Here is a 17,341-nt window from a genome sequence, read left to right on the forward strand (position 1 = left end):
GATAGGATTTATTATTTGTTTAATAGAAAAAAAAATATTCCATGAGTACAAATCGCTAATACGTTAATACCTAAGTTGCAGCGTATTATTTACAGCGTAAATAATAATAATAATAATAATAATAATAATAATAATAATAATAATAATAATAATAATAATTAGCGTAATAATAAAAATAATAATAAAAATAAAAGTAAAAAATAATAATAATAATAATAATAATAATAATAATAATAATAATAAAAAATGTTGCCACGAGCCGATCGTTTTTCTGATCCAACTAAAAAAGGGAAAAGAAAAAAAAAAATAGTTTTAATAATTCGATTTCGTCGTTGTCGATGTTGGTGATGCCAATTAGGGACATTCGTTAAATCCAAAGATGTCTCCGTTCAATCCATAGATAGATAGACACGCATTGATTTAACAAAATTATTATAGATACAACTAGAATCCGGTTGGTTGTCCAGTGACAGAGATAATACAAATAGAAAGTTGCGGTTTGACGCGAATAGAACGTACCCTGTAAGTACTCCTATGGAGTCCGCGGACCACGCCGATGAAAGTAAGTACATCGCAATTCTGTTTTACACGTTCCCTGGTTACCACCACCACAAGAGATAATCTTGCAAAATTTGCTTGACTTCTTACGTAACATCACGGAATATATCTCCGAATAGGTATAACAGATCCTGATACCTATATATATACATGTATATATGTAGTACGTACGTATGTACGTACGTATGTATGTATGTATGTATGTATGTATGTATGCATATATGAGCTCATTATTCGAATATCAACACAAACATACAAGCGTATACATGCATGCAAGCATATATGCATACGCACACACACACACACACACACATATATATATATAGATATGGTTACTCAGTAATAATTGACGAACAAGTATCGTAACCAGTAATAATTCAGGAACAAGTTTCTTCGTTGCTTTGAATCAATAATCTCATCGTTCAGCGAAAAGAAATGTTCGGGTTGATTGTTCGCGAGGATAATCGATCGATTTGCTACGAGGTCGATAGGTCGATCGATCGATAGCGACGAATATTTAGCATTAAATTGATAGGTGCATTGCGTCAGGGAAATTCTTTATGTATATATATATATATATGTATATATGTGTGTGTGTGTGTGTATGTATGCTTTCTCTCTCTATCGCGTTTGTCTCATGCATTGATTCATTTACGTCGATCCAAGATGGAAGATACAAATCGTTCCGAACTTTCCCAAGAGATTTTCCGAATCTTTCGAATCTTACTTTTTTTAGTCTTTTTCTTTTTCTTTCTCTTTTTTGTAATTTTTTATAATTTTTTTTTTGCATTTCTTTTTTTTTTGTTTTTTGTTATCAACGAGCTCGTAACAACATGCAGCATTCGACGATACCTCGTTAAACACTCTTTTTCGTTTTTCTTCCGAAATGTCTCGCAAGGATCGGTGAAACCCTCTAGTTTTTCTCGCGTTAAAAAAAATATATGTATATACACTGATATATATGCGTATATATGTGTATATGTATGCATGTATGTACTAATCGCGTATAGCTGTCTCCCTGTACATCGATCTGACAAGCGTGTAGCGAGACGAACGACTTTCTACAAGATTCGCAAGCAAGGTTTTAAACACGGTGCGTTCGATGCAACTCTCGAGGACCCTGAAGATAAATTCGCGAATGTATCAAAACGAAACGCTCCGTGGCTATCTCGTTCCGATCAATAGTTGTTGGCTGAACTGGAACGAAGGTAATGATCGATTTGACTCGCGGTAAGAGGTGCACCACCAGCCGGCGCGCCGGACGATCTCAATGGTGCGACATAATAAAAGGCTTGGGGATCTCTCTGAGATTCGAGCAATTGAAGTCTGTGAGGTTGTTGTTGTTGTTGTTGTTGTTGCGGCTGTTGCTGTTGTTGCTGACGACGTTGTTGCTGCTGAGCATAGAGATTCTGGGACTGCATGAGCAACTGAGTCTGTTGTTTCCTGTAGAGAAGTTCCTGGGGTTGAGCAACGGACACAGCTGAGATTGAAGCGGATTGGACAGGTTGCGGTACGTGTTGCTTGTAAACTGCGGACTGACGCTGAGGTTGTTGCTGCGGTTGTTGCTGATGTTGCTGCTGGATCTGTTGTAGCTGCTGGAGACCGAGTAGGGACTGGGGCTGGGCTACGAATGGTTGGAGTTTGTGACTTAGGCTAAAGTCCCCAACGGTTTGGGGTAGGGTCTGATAAAGTTGGGTATTGTACTGACCAGTTGCAGGGTCGTAAATCAGTTCCGACTGATAGATGGGCTCCGCGGGGACTGTGGTGACCGTGGTCTGACCTAGCTTCGCTCTCGAGGGTGAAAGTGTGGCTTGTTGGGTAGACTTCGAGGGAACGCCGACAGTGTTAACGTAACGCTCTAACTCCGCGGCAAAATCGAGGTGGGCCGAGCTCGAAGGGCTGGCGCTGGTGCGAAGATGACTCGAGGTGCTCGGGGTGGGCCGTGATTGTGCGTTGTACGGTATCGATCTTTCTGTGCTACTCGGGGAGACATATTGTGCGGCGACTTGTGCAATGTGGGGCCTGGGTGTAATGGCGACCGATTGAGGACGAACCTGATGACGAGTCACTGCCTTGCGAGTGCTAGTCTCGACCGATTGATAAGCTAACGGAGATATCGTTGACGGAGTTCTTTCCGAAGGAGCGGCTGTAGTTTGATATTGAACGTTCGAGGTGGACGCTAGTCTGTAGAATTGCGAGGGACTGGTGGTCGGTGTTGGATCGTAAAGAGCGGTAGATGGTGAAACTTGAACGTAAGACTGTTGAGGCTTCCTAAATGCCGCAGGTCGAAGTTGTACGGGTTTTTGAACTTCCTCTTCTAATTCCTGGCTAGCTTCGTCGTCGAGTTGGTATTGAGTTTGGAATATGGCCGTTGGCGTACGTGCGGTGGTTGGCTGATAAGTTGGCCTGATCGGTCTGATCGGGACAGGTCTGACGGATGGATAATTTGCCGGTCCAGAGAGATCGTCGTCTTCCTGTTTTTCCGGAAGATCGTCCTCTTCGTCCTTCGGTGCGTTAGGGTCGCAAGGATTACCCGATACATAAGTGAACTCTCTTTTGTTACCATCGGGATCTATGTAACCGTACTTTCCTCTTACAACGCAATCCGTTCCTCTGGTTTCTTCCTTGAAAGAACCATCGGCTGCTTCGTAACCGAACGTGAACGATCCATCGTCGTTGACCTTGTTGTAATTACGAATGGTTTGCACGGGTGGTGCTTTCGATGGTTGCAAAGTCTCCTTCGAGCGTGCCGATGGCAACGCACGTGTTCTGGGATGATAAACCGCCTCGAAATCGTCTTCGGCCGCCTGATTGTCTTCTTCGTAATAAACTTGAGGTTCTCTCACTCGAGGTCGTATAGCAGGTCGAGCGGATTCCGACAAAGCGAGCAGACACGCTGCGAGAACCTGTTGCGATAAAAAATAATGAATTAATTTGATTGAAATCCTACGATAGCAGAAACGATTCATGTTACATTTCCGTTCGGAACAAATAGATTCGCGTTTATACACGCGCACACACGCACACACACGCACACACACATATCTCCTCGTTATATATCACCTGACGTGAAATCTAATTGTCGTTGGAGATCGTAAGAGATCAGTAGGTAAGTATTAGATTTTATTTTCTAAACACGAAACCGGATCCATGTATCGAAGTACTTTTATAGTCAATAGGAAGCAGAAGACAGCCAAGGAGAGAGCGAGTTTCGCGGATCGCTGAACTCGAGCGTGTGCGCGAGCCAAACGCCTTGGAAAATTCCTTATCGGTATATTGGAACGAGATCGAAGCTCTCGTTACGAGACCGCAAACATGTAATCCATGTATAAAAGGTAATTTCAAATTACGAGCTGGATCATTCCTGTTTGAAAGGCATGTCGGTTTCTTTAGCTTAACAAATTGAACATTATGACCATAGAAAAATTAGTATTATTAGTGTTTTATCAATTAATAGACAGTAATTAACTTTCCACTTTATAAACATATGATCCTGGACATCGTAAAAAATAAAAAGAAAATTAGAGATTTTCAGAACCTTCCTCGATTCTGCTCTCAAATGAATTATAATTCATTTTCAACGCTATATATTATATATCAATGCGTATAAACACATTTAGATATCACCGAACACAGAAAAAATACAACTTTCAGACAATGCCAGGTTATTATATACATCTTCTTCGCTTTTCTCTTTTACTTCCAAACAGATTAAATCACTTCGAAGGCTAACTGGGATACATCCTTGAAGGATTATAAACATATTTCTCATGGTTGTTGCTTGACCATACATAGATAGATACGTAAATGACGTTCTGAAATGCGACGAAACAGTGGTCCCGACTTCCGGTAATGTGACTTGCGGTGGGAACCGCCCTGTGCTGTTAGTCGCGGTTACGTAATATTGTGTATATATATATATATATATACATATATATATTACGTATGTGTGTGTGTGTGTATACATCTGATATACCAGTTGGCTGACCCGAATACGAAGGCGAAATGGCTGCCGGGGTATGCCTCCTTTACCGTGAGATTCAGATTCAGAGCGGCGTAACTTGGCGTGGCTCTCTCAGTGAACAACACACGGCTCTTGATCTCCTTGAACCGAAGCAAATGCTCGCACACGATAGAGATAGATAGATAAAAAGAGAGAGAGAGAGAGAGAGAGAGAGATATGTACCACACCTCGCGACGAGCTCTACAGGAAACGCGGTATTACTTTGACTGTCACTTTTACCGACTCTGCGTGCTCTCGAGAATCGATCTCGAGAAAAGTGTGAAAGGACGTACGTACATACTACTTGTATCGTTCTGATTCTGATCCTGATCCTTGTTTCGAACTCTCTTGATATTAATCGTTCTAAGATACGACCTTAGTTCCAATCGACCGATGTTGAAGTTAAAAAAAAAAGGAGAAGGAGAGAAGAAGTATTAGGTAATCAGACCTTTGCCGTCAGAAGATATCAAAGTTTACTGGTATAGAGATCTATACTTAGATTCTAGATCAGTCTGGATGAATAATTGTCGAGCGAAAATACTCGAGGAACGATTAGACGTTCTTCAAAAAATTCTTTTCTTTTTTTTTTCAATACGATATTCAAACCCAAAAACAAAATATGTCGATGCCGTAGAAATTTCTTTCATTGTTTCCCACGCGTCCTCAGCCCGAAAAAGAAAGGGACATTTAATTTAATTCGATAAAAAAAAAAATAAAATAAATAAATAAATAAATAAAAATTAAAAAAGTAGAAAAAGAAAAGAGAGAAGAGGAAAGAAAATTGCAGCAATTCTTTTCTGAAATATTTTTCATTAACGCGATTAAGGAACATTCGAAGCATGCTCGCGGCTAACGTCCTTGAATGTTGAGACTTTCGAACGGTACAATATACGGTATGCATCGTGTTCTCCTGGGGCGTGAGCCAATTCATTTCTCCGTCGTAATAATAATATGATGGACTTCTCTCTTTCTTCTTTTACCGGTTGCCCAAACGAAACGTGAGATCGTAATCGATTTTGATCAGTCACGGACGTAAGTACCTACGGATTTAGAAATCCTTTCGTCTCGTTAACTCGATCCGTTTAGATACGTACACTCAAATTCTCTTTGATCTCGTGATCCTAATTTTTTTCTCCTTTTATCCTTATTCTTTTCTAATCGAAAAATGAACTCTAACGTGTATCATAATCGATCGTCCTTTCAATTCTACGGATATACACGATAATAAAAAAATAATGTCGAATTTTTGAAAAGATGTTGTTGTTTCTTGCATCTCTCTCTCTCTTTTTTTTTTTCTTAATATCAATCTTTTTCCTTGTTTCTCGATATTCTTTTCTAAGAACGAAGAGAATACAAAGAATCATGAAAACGTAATCGCTCGCGAAAGAAATCACGGGAAAGTATTTATTATATCAGAGAACTAACCGCATCGGGCCAAACGAAGTGTAATGACTCCTTCTTCTGGAAAATCGTGACGGTTAGACTCTAGCTCCTATAATCAAGCAAACCCGGTGGTGCACGCCAGTCAGTCACATACAGTGAGAGGCACGGACACATTCGGTACCACGCCTTGATTTAGCCCTCCTCTTGCAAATCGTTTTGCTATTCCTCTCTCTCTCTCTTTCTCTCTCTTTCTTTTTCTCTCTTCTTACTTTCCAGAGAAAGGAAGAATCGTTTATGCTTTCGATAGAGTAAATCTTTCGAATAAAACTATTTCGTTCGATCTACTTATATTTTCTCTCTCTATATACATGTATGTGTACATACATATATATAAAATATATATATATATATATATATGTATGTATACGTAAATACCGATGAGTTTGTTGATAACGGAAGTAACGCGTTACACGAACCCGGAAATATCGTTGCTTGTTGTTTTAGTGAGGTATCAAAATGATATATATATATATATATATTTAAAACGAGTGAATGTTCGACGTTTAAAATGTTTGAGAGTATTAGCGGTATCCTTATAAAGGATGCTGTAGTGCTCGTATAGTACGCCATTCGAACGAGCCTAGCCTGTAGATACCTACCTAGATCTCTTTTCTTTTTTTCTTTCCCTCCTATTACTCTTTTCCTTTTTTACTTTGAAATCATTAGGAATGCGAACGTAGAGAGAAAAAGAGAGAAGGTAGTAGGCAGGTATACGAGCGTTGGGACGAGAAACCTATTCGATTTTATCGACCGCTTACGTCTTCATGGAAGCGGAAGCTGCGTAAGTATATATGTATATATATATATATATATGTATGTATATATTTATGTATACCGAGTAACAAAGCATCAATTAGGTATATTATTTCTATCGCTCGTAAAGTTAATTAACGAAGCCAGGATCCGTTGAATTCTTTTTTTACTTTTTTAATAATTAGTTAGACATACTAATACATGCTCTACGACGATTTGCCACGATGAAAAATATTTGAAAGATTAGTAATGGTGATAATAATAATAATCGTCGTTATGTTAAATCGATCGTTAAATTATACATATGTACGTGTTATATCTTAACCAGGTGGACCTTTAGAGGCTCGAAAGTGAAATCTTGGAATGTCTATGTACGTGTATACGTGAGCTGAATGAGATTGAAAGTATAAAGTCTTAATGACTACCTCCGAGCAAGCAAGTATTGTAATATGTATTAGGAAAGACCCGATCTCGATTGCGCCTTCGTCATTTTCTTCAGACAATGGGCGTGCGTAGATCAACGTTGTCGAGACTTCTTTTCGACCTTGCAACTCCACGCAAGTTTCTTCTTGGGCGTTCGTTTCGTCCCGGAACATTCGCAATCTTACTCAATGTATTTTTTAAGAAGAGAGAGAGAGAGAGAGCAAAAAGAAAAAAAGAAAACAAAAAACAAAAAAAATTATCTCTATCCGACACCTTCGTTTCTCGTCTCATCGAAAATGATTAAAAATTTGTTTCTGTTTTTTTATTTATTTCAAGGTTATCCGTTTACATCATCGAACGAAATAAATAAAACGATTCTGTGTAGTACGAATGTTCTGTTAAAACGGATTGAAAGATTCAAAGATACGCTGGAACGATGAGAAAGTTCGTCTGGTAGACGATCATTGACCCTGAAATATCATAGCCCAGAGCAGTACGTGGAGTCAAGGGTTGAAATTCAAGGCCAAGCTATCCTTACGAAGAACGTGCATAAAAGCGTACGATACTATTACCAAGTCAAGAAAGGAATCTAAAAACGAAAAGAAGAAACGTTCTCGTACTTGCTCGTTTACTAGTGGTTGAACTTTCGAACTAAAAAGATTTATGTTCGACGATGCGTAAATGTTCAATGGAGGAAAGTCCTTTTATATTTATTTTCTTGAAATATATTCCAGCGCGATAATAAAAGGAGAAGAGAGAAAGAAAAAAAGAAAAAAAGAAAGAAAGAAAGGAAGGAAGACGAACAAGAATGGAAGAGACAATTTCTGTTTTAAAAAGTTTTACTTTCGAGTTTAATATCTCGCATTCGTGATCTCGTTCGTAGACAAAAGATTCGAAAGTCTAAGAAACGCGAGACGGCTTCGACGTTCATGGAAAAGCAAGCAACGCACGAGTCTATGAGGATATGAAAAGTGATTCTAGAAAAGGACGAGAAACTAACGGTTAGAATGGTATGCTGTGGAATACATAGTTGCTATTGCCAGATAGTCCCGGTTTCGTATCGAGTATACTGAGAGTGAATGTGAGTCATTTCGTATGGGCGTCGAAAGCACATTGGTATGCTCTACGAGGAGGACCAGCATGTCCTTGTGCGATCAAAACACATACACAAATATCTCACAAGTCACATATATATAAATAAATATATTACAGATGGACTAGATGGACTTATATACCTATTGCGTATTGCGAATGTGTTAGCAATGAAGCTTTCGTACGAATGACGTTGCGTTATCAGTTTTGCTCTCACTTTTTCTTTCTTTCCTTCTTTCTTTCTTTCTCTTTCTCTTTCTCTTTCTTTCCAAGGAAGTCTAATGACCTATCGCGAAGGCCGAATTGCGCAGAGTGCGTCGATTAGAATTATTAGAAACGTGTTTTGAGTGCGCACGATTTTTTACGTCTCCGTTACGCGTCGAGTAAAAGTGAACTGTGATTTACATTATCGCTGATGCAGGTTATAAAAGTAATGGAAAAAAACATTACTTTTTTTTTTCTTTGCCTTTCTTCTTTTCTTTTCTTTCTTTTTCTTTTTTTTTTAATTATCCAAGCAAGAAGTTCGTTAGAAGACATTTTTAATTAACGAGATTAAGCTCTCGTTATCGTTCTGTTAATATCGTTATAGATCATAATTTTCGATTAATCGGTGATCGATCGATCGAACAAATTATGATGAGAAAGAAAATAATTATGAAGGAAAAGAAAAAAAAAAAAGCAGGATGAAGGACTGTCGTATTGCAGCGAAGCGTTTAATCGTAGATCATCGATCAATAAACGATAATACCAAATCGTTAGAGTAAACACACACTCGTGCTTGTACCTAACGTCTGGACACGAAGAAAGCGTTGAGATTCGCGTCCATTATATGCATTAGCCTCGCTTTCGCAGTTCAACGTGCACGGTTTCTCTCCGTTTGATTGCTTTCTTAAAGGATGAAACTAGGCTTAGGAAATACTACGTAGATATATTTCTGATTGAAAAATATTTTTACAAAAAGAGAGAAAAAAAAAATAATCTTCTCAATTAATCTTCCGACAATTAATCGACGAAGTTTAATCGATCCCTCAAAGAATTTCAACGTTTTCTATCGACGAGATCGAAATTCGAAAAATGATCGATCGATCGTTTGGCGTATCAATTTCGAAAGTTACGTCGAAATCGATTAATATTCCATGGGTGAACTTTGAAGGAGGTCATCGGGTTAAGACCATAAAAAAAATAAAAAGAAAATAACAAATAAATAATATTACACGACGTTCCCTTAACGAATCGGTGAAAGTGAGAAAGACAGAAAGAATAATTGTACGTTCCCTAGATATAATCGATAACCCTTTCGATATCGATATATCGATTTTATTACGTGCGAAACACGACTGAACGTGTACTCAATGCATTCCCGTGTACCTTCGATCTTTATTGCGATCGTTATCTCGTTATACCTGCTTAGTATTTAAAGGAACGATTGTATACCAAAGCTATCTAACGTTTGCTTTTATAGTGATCGAAATCATATGAGGAACGTTTGATTTTTGATTAAAAAAGAAAAAGTGATTGGTACTAAATCAACAAGTTAATAGTAATCCATTTAATCGGTTATTTGTCTTTCGTATTTTACTTTCATTAATTTATTACTGAGAGAAACATTCGAAGTGATCTTTTTAAATTGTATTTTTTCTATTTCCTCGATCTTTATTCTTACGTGATACTTAATGCGAGTACATATCGAAAGAATTATGAATGTCGAAAGAATTATGAATCAAGAAAAAAAGAAAGACAAATAAAAAGGTAGAAAGAGAGAGAGGAGGGAGGGGGAGGGAGAGAGGGAAGAGAGAGAGATTTCCGTTTTTCATAGAAATAAATACTTCGAGGGGTGTCTAACCGTGAAAGACGAGTTGCGATACTTTCGTTATCCCACATGATCCGTGATCCATGTCGAGCTCAAAGTATGTGAGAAAAGTAGAATGCGTAGAACTAGGAAATGCCATAAAGGCCGGATTACACTTCGTGTATCTATCTAGACGTTTACGTAAAATACTGGTATATATATATACGTGTGTATACATACATACATACATACATACATACATACATACATACATACATACATATATATATATATATATATATATATATATATATATATATGATTGCTAGATAAAAAGAAATCAATGCAGATTAGAATGGAAATCTTTTACGTAAACATGTGTTACCGAATTTATAATCTCTATGAAAAAATGAATATATTAATAATAATAATAAGAATTATTATTATTGTTATTATCATCACGATTATATTCAAATTAAGAGATCTCGTTTGAAAGGGAAAAGTATAAGAAAACGACGACGACAATGACGGCGATGACAATGACGATCACGACGACGATGATGATGATGTTGATGATGATCGTGGGTACGAAAGTGAAAAATGTGTGAAATTAACGCACGTTTCTCATTCAACTCTAAAGCATTTGTAGACACAAAGAGAATAATGAACTCGCGAGAAAAATTGTTTACCGGTTGGTGCACTGTCAGCAACACGATTCTGAGAAGGTGAAATTCGAACGTACGAGCATAATGCATTAATGATTACGGTACCAACATGGCTACTTACTTATGTTTAAATTGAAGGCGAACGCGTTCGATAGTAATGATTCGGAAATGATGAATAATGAAGAGAAAGTCACAACTTCTGTGCGCAATATTATTCCGACGTAACTATGCGGGAATAATCGCACGCGATATGTACCCACCGTAAAAGTCGTAAAAGACGATTAATATCTATTTTCTCTTGATGAACTATCATATTTTATTAGACGTAATTATCCAATCGATAAATAGAGAAACGTTTATCGATTCTTTTAAAGTCGAACCGTCGCGAACGAACATTTTTCGAAATAAAATTCGAATGCACTAATCAATTGAATTATATCGTTGTAATGTCGTGCACGACACGGAAACACACATCACACGCGGGGTTAGAAGTGTTAAAAAAATATATAAAAAAAAAAAAAAAAAAAAAAAAAAAGGAAAAACGACAAGAGTAAAAAAAAAAAGATGAAAATGAATTTATATACATATGTAATATGTATTGAAAGGAGTCGCGTACGTACCAATAGAAAAATCCTCATGTTGTCTCCGTTTGTGAAGGGTTCGACGGTGAAGTATACGGTCCTCTGAGAGTTTCACTGAGAGAGTGCAGTGGGATAGTACCCACCGCAGTCCTTTATAACCTATACGAAGGCTTTTGCCAATAGTGGGGGCATCTTGGATAGGCACTCGTTGCTCATCGGCACTGGAACACCCGCGAATTAGATTCTTAGATGGCCTACTGTGTTATGGCATGGCCATTGCCAAATCATATAGGATCAGGGGAGGGGTGTCTCATTGCCAAATTGTAACAGCCTAAATTCTTTCTCGTATTCGCTCGATAAAATTGGCATACATGTTTTACTCGTGTAATTTTTTTTTAATTCGTACGAAATAAACTTCGTGAGATCACGAGTTTGATTTTTGATAGCGAGCGACGAATAGAACAAATTTATTCTACTTTCTTCGAGGTTCTTTTCTTACGACGAGAATTCCAGCACGTTATTAAATACACATATCTAACAAGTATTTTTTAAATTGCTGGTAATTTTTTTTTTCTTTTCCTTCTTTTCCTTTTAAACACTTCGCGCACTAAGAGATACATAACGTTTATTTGAAATTACTTTTCATAAGGACGAAGGAAATTGATTTCAGATGATTTTCGAGCAATTTTCCTTTTCGATCGAATTCTTCCGCGAGGAATATAAAAATATAACGCTACGTCGAGCACGTCGAGAAATAAACATCTGTCGAGAAGAAAGTGCTGGAAAGATCGTCACCGATATCTAAAACGGGCTCTATCTATCTCTCTCTTTCTCTCTGTCCTTTTCGCTTACTCTCGAAGCCGGATATAATATTAATTCGGGAGAGTTTCTTGCAATTGATACCTTTCTAAATCGGCCATCACTTCCGCGATATAATTTAGTTCGCACAGTAGATAGTTATATCTTTATTTAAAAGCGTGAATTTATTGAATATTTATACGGAACGATAACGAAGTAAGTGAAAATATAATTCTTTATACCACGCATGCGATGTTCGATAATCATTCGGCCATCGTCGTAATTATTCTTTCAAAGAATATAAGAGTCGACTTAGAACGCGATGAAAAACACACTTGCCTACTTTCATTATCACGACGGTAGTGTTCACTCTCAGGATCATCAATGGAGAAGCTACGGCTGCTTGGCACGTGCTAGAAAGAGGAAAGAGAGAGGATAGTAAAAGAGAGAGGATCGTCACGTCTTCATTTATTCGAGCCATCGATTCATTCGATCGTCAGGATCAACGTAGCAAACACGTGCCTAATCGGACAATACGATTTAATCAATTAATATTTCAACAAATTTTTTGAAGAAAAAAAAATAAGAAAAAAAAAAAATCCTTCAAAAATTGTTTCATTGACAACATTTTAGAAATAAATTCAGACTTATCGACTGACTCACTGCGTTCAAGGGAAAAACAAGGAAAAAGTAATCGAAGAACACTAAATAATATACGATGTATCTCGAAGCGACGGATGCTCGACTGACCGTCTTAAAACTTTCGAAGGGGAAAGTTATTTTCACGCACCTATTTTCACGCTCACGGAGTCCTTCAGCCGTCGACACGTTACACGTTCATAGGTACATATTTAATTTCGTTCGTTCCTTTCGTTACTCGTACTTCACTTGTGTAATCTTTTTCTTTTTTTTTTCTTCTTCTTTCTATTTTTTCTTTCTTTTATTTTTTATTTCTTTTTTTCTTTCCTTCTTACTCTTATGCGTTATATAAAGATAATGAATTTTATTTAATTAACCAATCCGCATTCTTGGCTCGGTCGTCGTCCGAGCATCGGCCATTTTAGTTCCGTTTTCTTATTTCTTTTTGTCGAAAAAATAAAAAAAAAATTTTTTTTGATTAACATACTTTTTGGTACACAAGCACGCGATAAGAAAATGTTTTCATAATTTATTTGAAACTTACTGTTATAAAATAAAAAAAAAAAAAAAGGAAAGAAAAAACCAAGAAATTATACCTATATATATCTTCGATGAGTTCTTTTTGGCTACGAAAGAGGTGAACGGTTAATGGCATGTAATTCACGATTTTTATACGGCCATGTTATTTATAGACGCACTTACGTAAAGTTCGAATCTTCGTCCACATAACGTCACACCTGCATAATAAATGCATGAACGGTCCCGACTTGCGTGTAAGAAGGTCAACGTACATTAAGTAATGCTCACCTCGCGCGGACAAAGGTGCATTATGATGATGCGATTGTTTGGTACGTTGCCAAGATACTCAATTTCCAGAATACTCCTTGATCGTTTAGATCGCATTCACATAAATTTTCAAATAATATAATCATCTAAATCAGAGAGCCCGTCAAATTGAATAAAATCCAACTGGAATTTCAATGATGTTGAGAATCGTGAGAATCGGATTTCTATCAAGCAATAAATCTTTTAACAGGCTAATCGAAGCAGTCTAATTATCTATATTAGTTTCATTGTTAAACAGGATACGTTACGGTCACGTTCCCAAAGTTTAATGAGATACCGACCTCGATTCCTACAGTTTGAAAACCGGATCTACACGTTTGTACAATGGGTTGCCATTACCAAGGGGCAAGCCCGCCCGACAAAATGGACATTCCATGTTAAAATTCAACGTGATTTTGTAATTATTATTCGTGTGAATTTGTCGATCTGATAGACGCAAAAAAAATCTTGCAACCTTGTTTCCTTAATCCTTGAATCCTCGGAAAGTAAAAGTTACTATTATGTTTCTGAATGTGTTAATAATGAGTTTAGATATCTGTATATATGTACGTCTATCTCTATCTGCCATTTTACAAGTATTTCAGATAGGAGCAAAAACAGAAAAAGGAAAAGGATTCCAAGTATAAAATAAGAAAAACAACGATCAAAGACCGATCAAGGATGGATTATCGTGGGATATTCGTTTTATTAATGATCTTCTCTTTATTTCGATTTAATTACATTATAATAACCTAATGATAAAATGGAGGAGAGACGTGGGCTCCCACGTGACTCGAGAACACGACAATACTCGTGTCCTTTTCCTTTCTCTTTTTTTTTTTCTCATAAAGAGCACGTACAGTGCCGATTAACAATTTCATAATGAACTAATCATACTGTTTTTCGAATCCATTTTTCCGCTTCGCCTAATTCATATAATTTACGAAGTTTGGCGTAAATGGCAAGAATTCGCGTTAATATAATTGTAATCGTCCAAAGAAAGGATTACGGTTCACGGACAAACTATCGGAACAAGGATCCTCATGATTTGATCTTGATGCCTGTTGCTTTCGCAAGAGTTCATAGAAAGCAAAAAAAGAATTAACAGAAATCGACTTTATCGATTGACCTCGAGATACTTCCCCTTCTCTTTCTCTTTCTCTCTCTCTCTCTCTCTCCTTTTCTTTTTAAGAGCGATCGATCAACCTTAACGAAACGTGAACATAATTGTTCCGGTAGTAAATCGTACACAGAATAATCACGAGTTATAGAATTCACTCGTTCATCATTATCGTACCGTCCTCGAATCCATTCTTTTTTTATGACGCGGATCCCTAATCTCTAAGTATGAATTAGAAAGAAAAAAAAAAAAAAAAAGGAAAAATAAAAGAAAATGCACTGTATGATTTCTGGCAGTCATAGAATCGATGATATTAGACTAGACGAGCTAGTAATAACCGAAGCTAATGTCGTGCAATGGTGGCGCTACACCTTGCGGTAGAGCGTAATCTCTAGCAAGCTGATCAAGGATACCACCACTTTGACTGCGCGTTTGAGGTTGGCCGCGTTCCTGAACTGGAGCCGGAGCGAATTGAGCGGGACCTTGATTGTAAACCTGAGAGGTTGGTGCTGGTTCGTCGTAGGACTGTTGTAGCAAAGGTGATTGACGAGAAATCGTTGGAGAGAAGATCGGTGCTTTTGGTAAAGCCGGTTGTGAGGGAGCCTGTTGTGCTGGTGCATAAACAGCTTGGGTGTGCGTTTGAGGCGGTGATTGGTATTGGGGTTGACGTGGAATAGCTGGTTGAGCCGGTTGAGGTCTGGCAGCTTGTTGATAGTCATAATCCTGATAGTTCTGAGCTTGTAGAGCCTCTTTACTCGTTGTTTCGTCTACCAAGGTCGGCGGAGCCACTGTGATACCTTCGCCAGCCGGTTGGAAACCGTATTGATTCGCTCCGTACTCAACAACTCGGACCTTTCCAGTATCGTCGACGAATCCGTACTTGCCCTTCACTTCGCCACCTGGTAATTTCGTCTCGATCTTGAAAGAACCGTCGGCTCCTTCGAAACCATACGTATAAGAACCATCCTCGTTGTGTCTATTGATTTGCTTGAGAATAGCCACCGGCGTTGGTTTCGGACTGGGCGGTGCTGCTGCTTGTTGTCGAGTCGGTGCTGCATCCGACGAATAACTCCTTGGGGTTGGGTGAGCTGGCCTAGGTGCCTGATAATCGGCATAGTCGTCGATCTGTTGATACTGCTGTGCCGATACCGACAGTATCAGACCAACCACCGTTGCCACCTAAAAATATTATACCCATCTAATGTTTATTGCATTCTCTAATATTTAATAAATCGCCGCCGAGTAAAAAAGACTATTGGCTGATTCTTCTGGTAGATTTATAAAACAACGATTCGTAATTTCAACGAACGTCCTTTGGCAGGATCTTAATCTTCATATAACGAAGTTACTTTAACACGAATAAAAGTTCTGCGTTAACAACACCGTGAATTCTTTTCCACGAAACGCAATTCTTGATATCTCTTGCAATCTCAAATACGAATGAAATGTTCAACATATACGTATTTGCACACGTATTCTATAAATAGTGGACGTTAATAGACTAGCCGGATAACGGCATAGCAGCATACTTCCTGTAAGTTCCGCCCGAGCGAACACACAAGTATGGTATATTATTCTAAACTAGTCTTTCACACTCGAAGCACTTTCGCCGTGATATTACGTATGATAATCCTTACATATTCAATTCCTACAAATATGTGTGTTAAACGTTCGAAATTATGTAATTCTCTAACACGGAAAAAGTTGATCTAGTTCGTTCGTTCGTTCCTTCGTTCGTTCTTACAAATCATATCTTTCTTTGCGTAACGATACGGAAGAAAGTTAGGAAAAACATTTGTACGATTATCTCTAACACTTTTCAAGGGCTCCATCGCGGAAGTAAGCAACGTATAATATAATCTTGCTATCGTGTTTCACGATAACGATCGAAGTTCCGTCGTCCATAAATCTACCAATAGAAGACAGTCGTTTTCACGATCAATTACGATCGATTGTTACGAAGACAGAACGGTGCTCACAATGAAATCCCTTTCACTGACTCGAAATATGTTGCGAAGGAAAAAAGATTAAAAAAAAATAAAAAAAAAAAAATAAAAAGAAATAAAATAAAAAAAAAAAACAAAAAAAAAATTAATCAAGAATAAAAAATAAAAGGTCGACTTATTTGATCACTCCGTCATCGTTATCCTTGTTATTTATACACACACCGAACACTTTATTCGTCACAATATGCGAAAGTTCACAAGAAGTTTCACACGCGAAGTTTTTGTCCGTTTCTTTTTATTTTTCCTCCCTTTCCTCCTCTTTTTTTTCTTTTTCTTTTTCCTTTCGTTCTCTCTCGAGGTCTTCGATCACAGAAAAAAGAAAAAAAGACAGAAAAAGGAAAGAGAGAAAAAAAAAGAAAAGAAAAATCAAAGGATGCTGCACCAACGTGTGATACGTACCGTCACGTAGGTGTACATTGTGTCCTGTTCGTTCGATTGTGTTAGTGTATGTGAATGTAAGTAGGCAGCGAGGCTAGAGTACCGGCTGTTGCTCGAACTGAGGCCCTCATATACCTTACTGGACCCCCCGTTCCTGCCCTCTCCACCGTACCCTCATGCTCTTGTTCCCTGCTCCGGGGGACTTTCACTATCTATTCGAGTTCTGTACGCTCGCCTTGTCCTCTTACAGCACCTTATATCCCCTAAA

At 37.8% G+C, this 17,341-nt stretch overlaps 2 protein-coding genes across 2 annotated transcripts; both read right to left on the reverse strand.

Annotated features, from left to right (window-relative positions):
* Positions 1-8: 8 nt before the first annotated feature.
* LOC127067363 (putative uncharacterized protein DDB_G0271606) lies at positions 9-13,985 on the reverse strand. The gene is made up of 5 exons (XM_051002196.1): positions 13,552-13,985; positions 12,896-13,481; positions 11,347-11,528; positions 2,267-3,464; positions 9-2,182 (listed from the first exon to the last, which is right to left on the reverse strand). The coding sequence occupies exons 3-5, from the start codon at positions 11,362-11,364 to the stop codon at positions 1,737-1,739; spliced, it is 1,662 nt and encodes a 553-aa protein (XP_050858153.1). The 5' UTR covers positions 11,365-11,528; positions 12,896-13,481; positions 13,552-13,985; the 3' UTR covers positions 9-1,736.
* Positions 13,986-14,255: 270 nt separating this feature from the next.
* LOC127067364 (uncharacterized) lies at positions 14,256-17,337 on the reverse strand. The gene is made up of 2 exons (XM_051002198.1): positions 17,095-17,337; positions 14,256-15,868 (listed from the first exon to the last, which is right to left on the reverse strand). Exons 1-2 carry the CDS (start codon positions 17,110-17,112, stop codon positions 15,017-15,019), a joined length of 870 nt encoding a protein of 289 aa, XP_050858155.1. The 5' UTR covers positions 17,113-17,337; the 3' UTR covers positions 14,256-15,016.
* Positions 17,338-17,341: the final 4 nt, after the last annotated feature.

The sequence above is a fragment of the Vespula vulgaris genome, chromosome 10, assembly GCF_905475345.1.
Source record: "Vespula vulgaris chromosome 10, iyVesVulg1.1, whole genome shotgun sequence".
Classification (NCBI taxonomy): domain Eukaryota; kingdom Metazoa; phylum Arthropoda; class Insecta; order Hymenoptera; family Vespidae; genus Vespula; species Vespula vulgaris.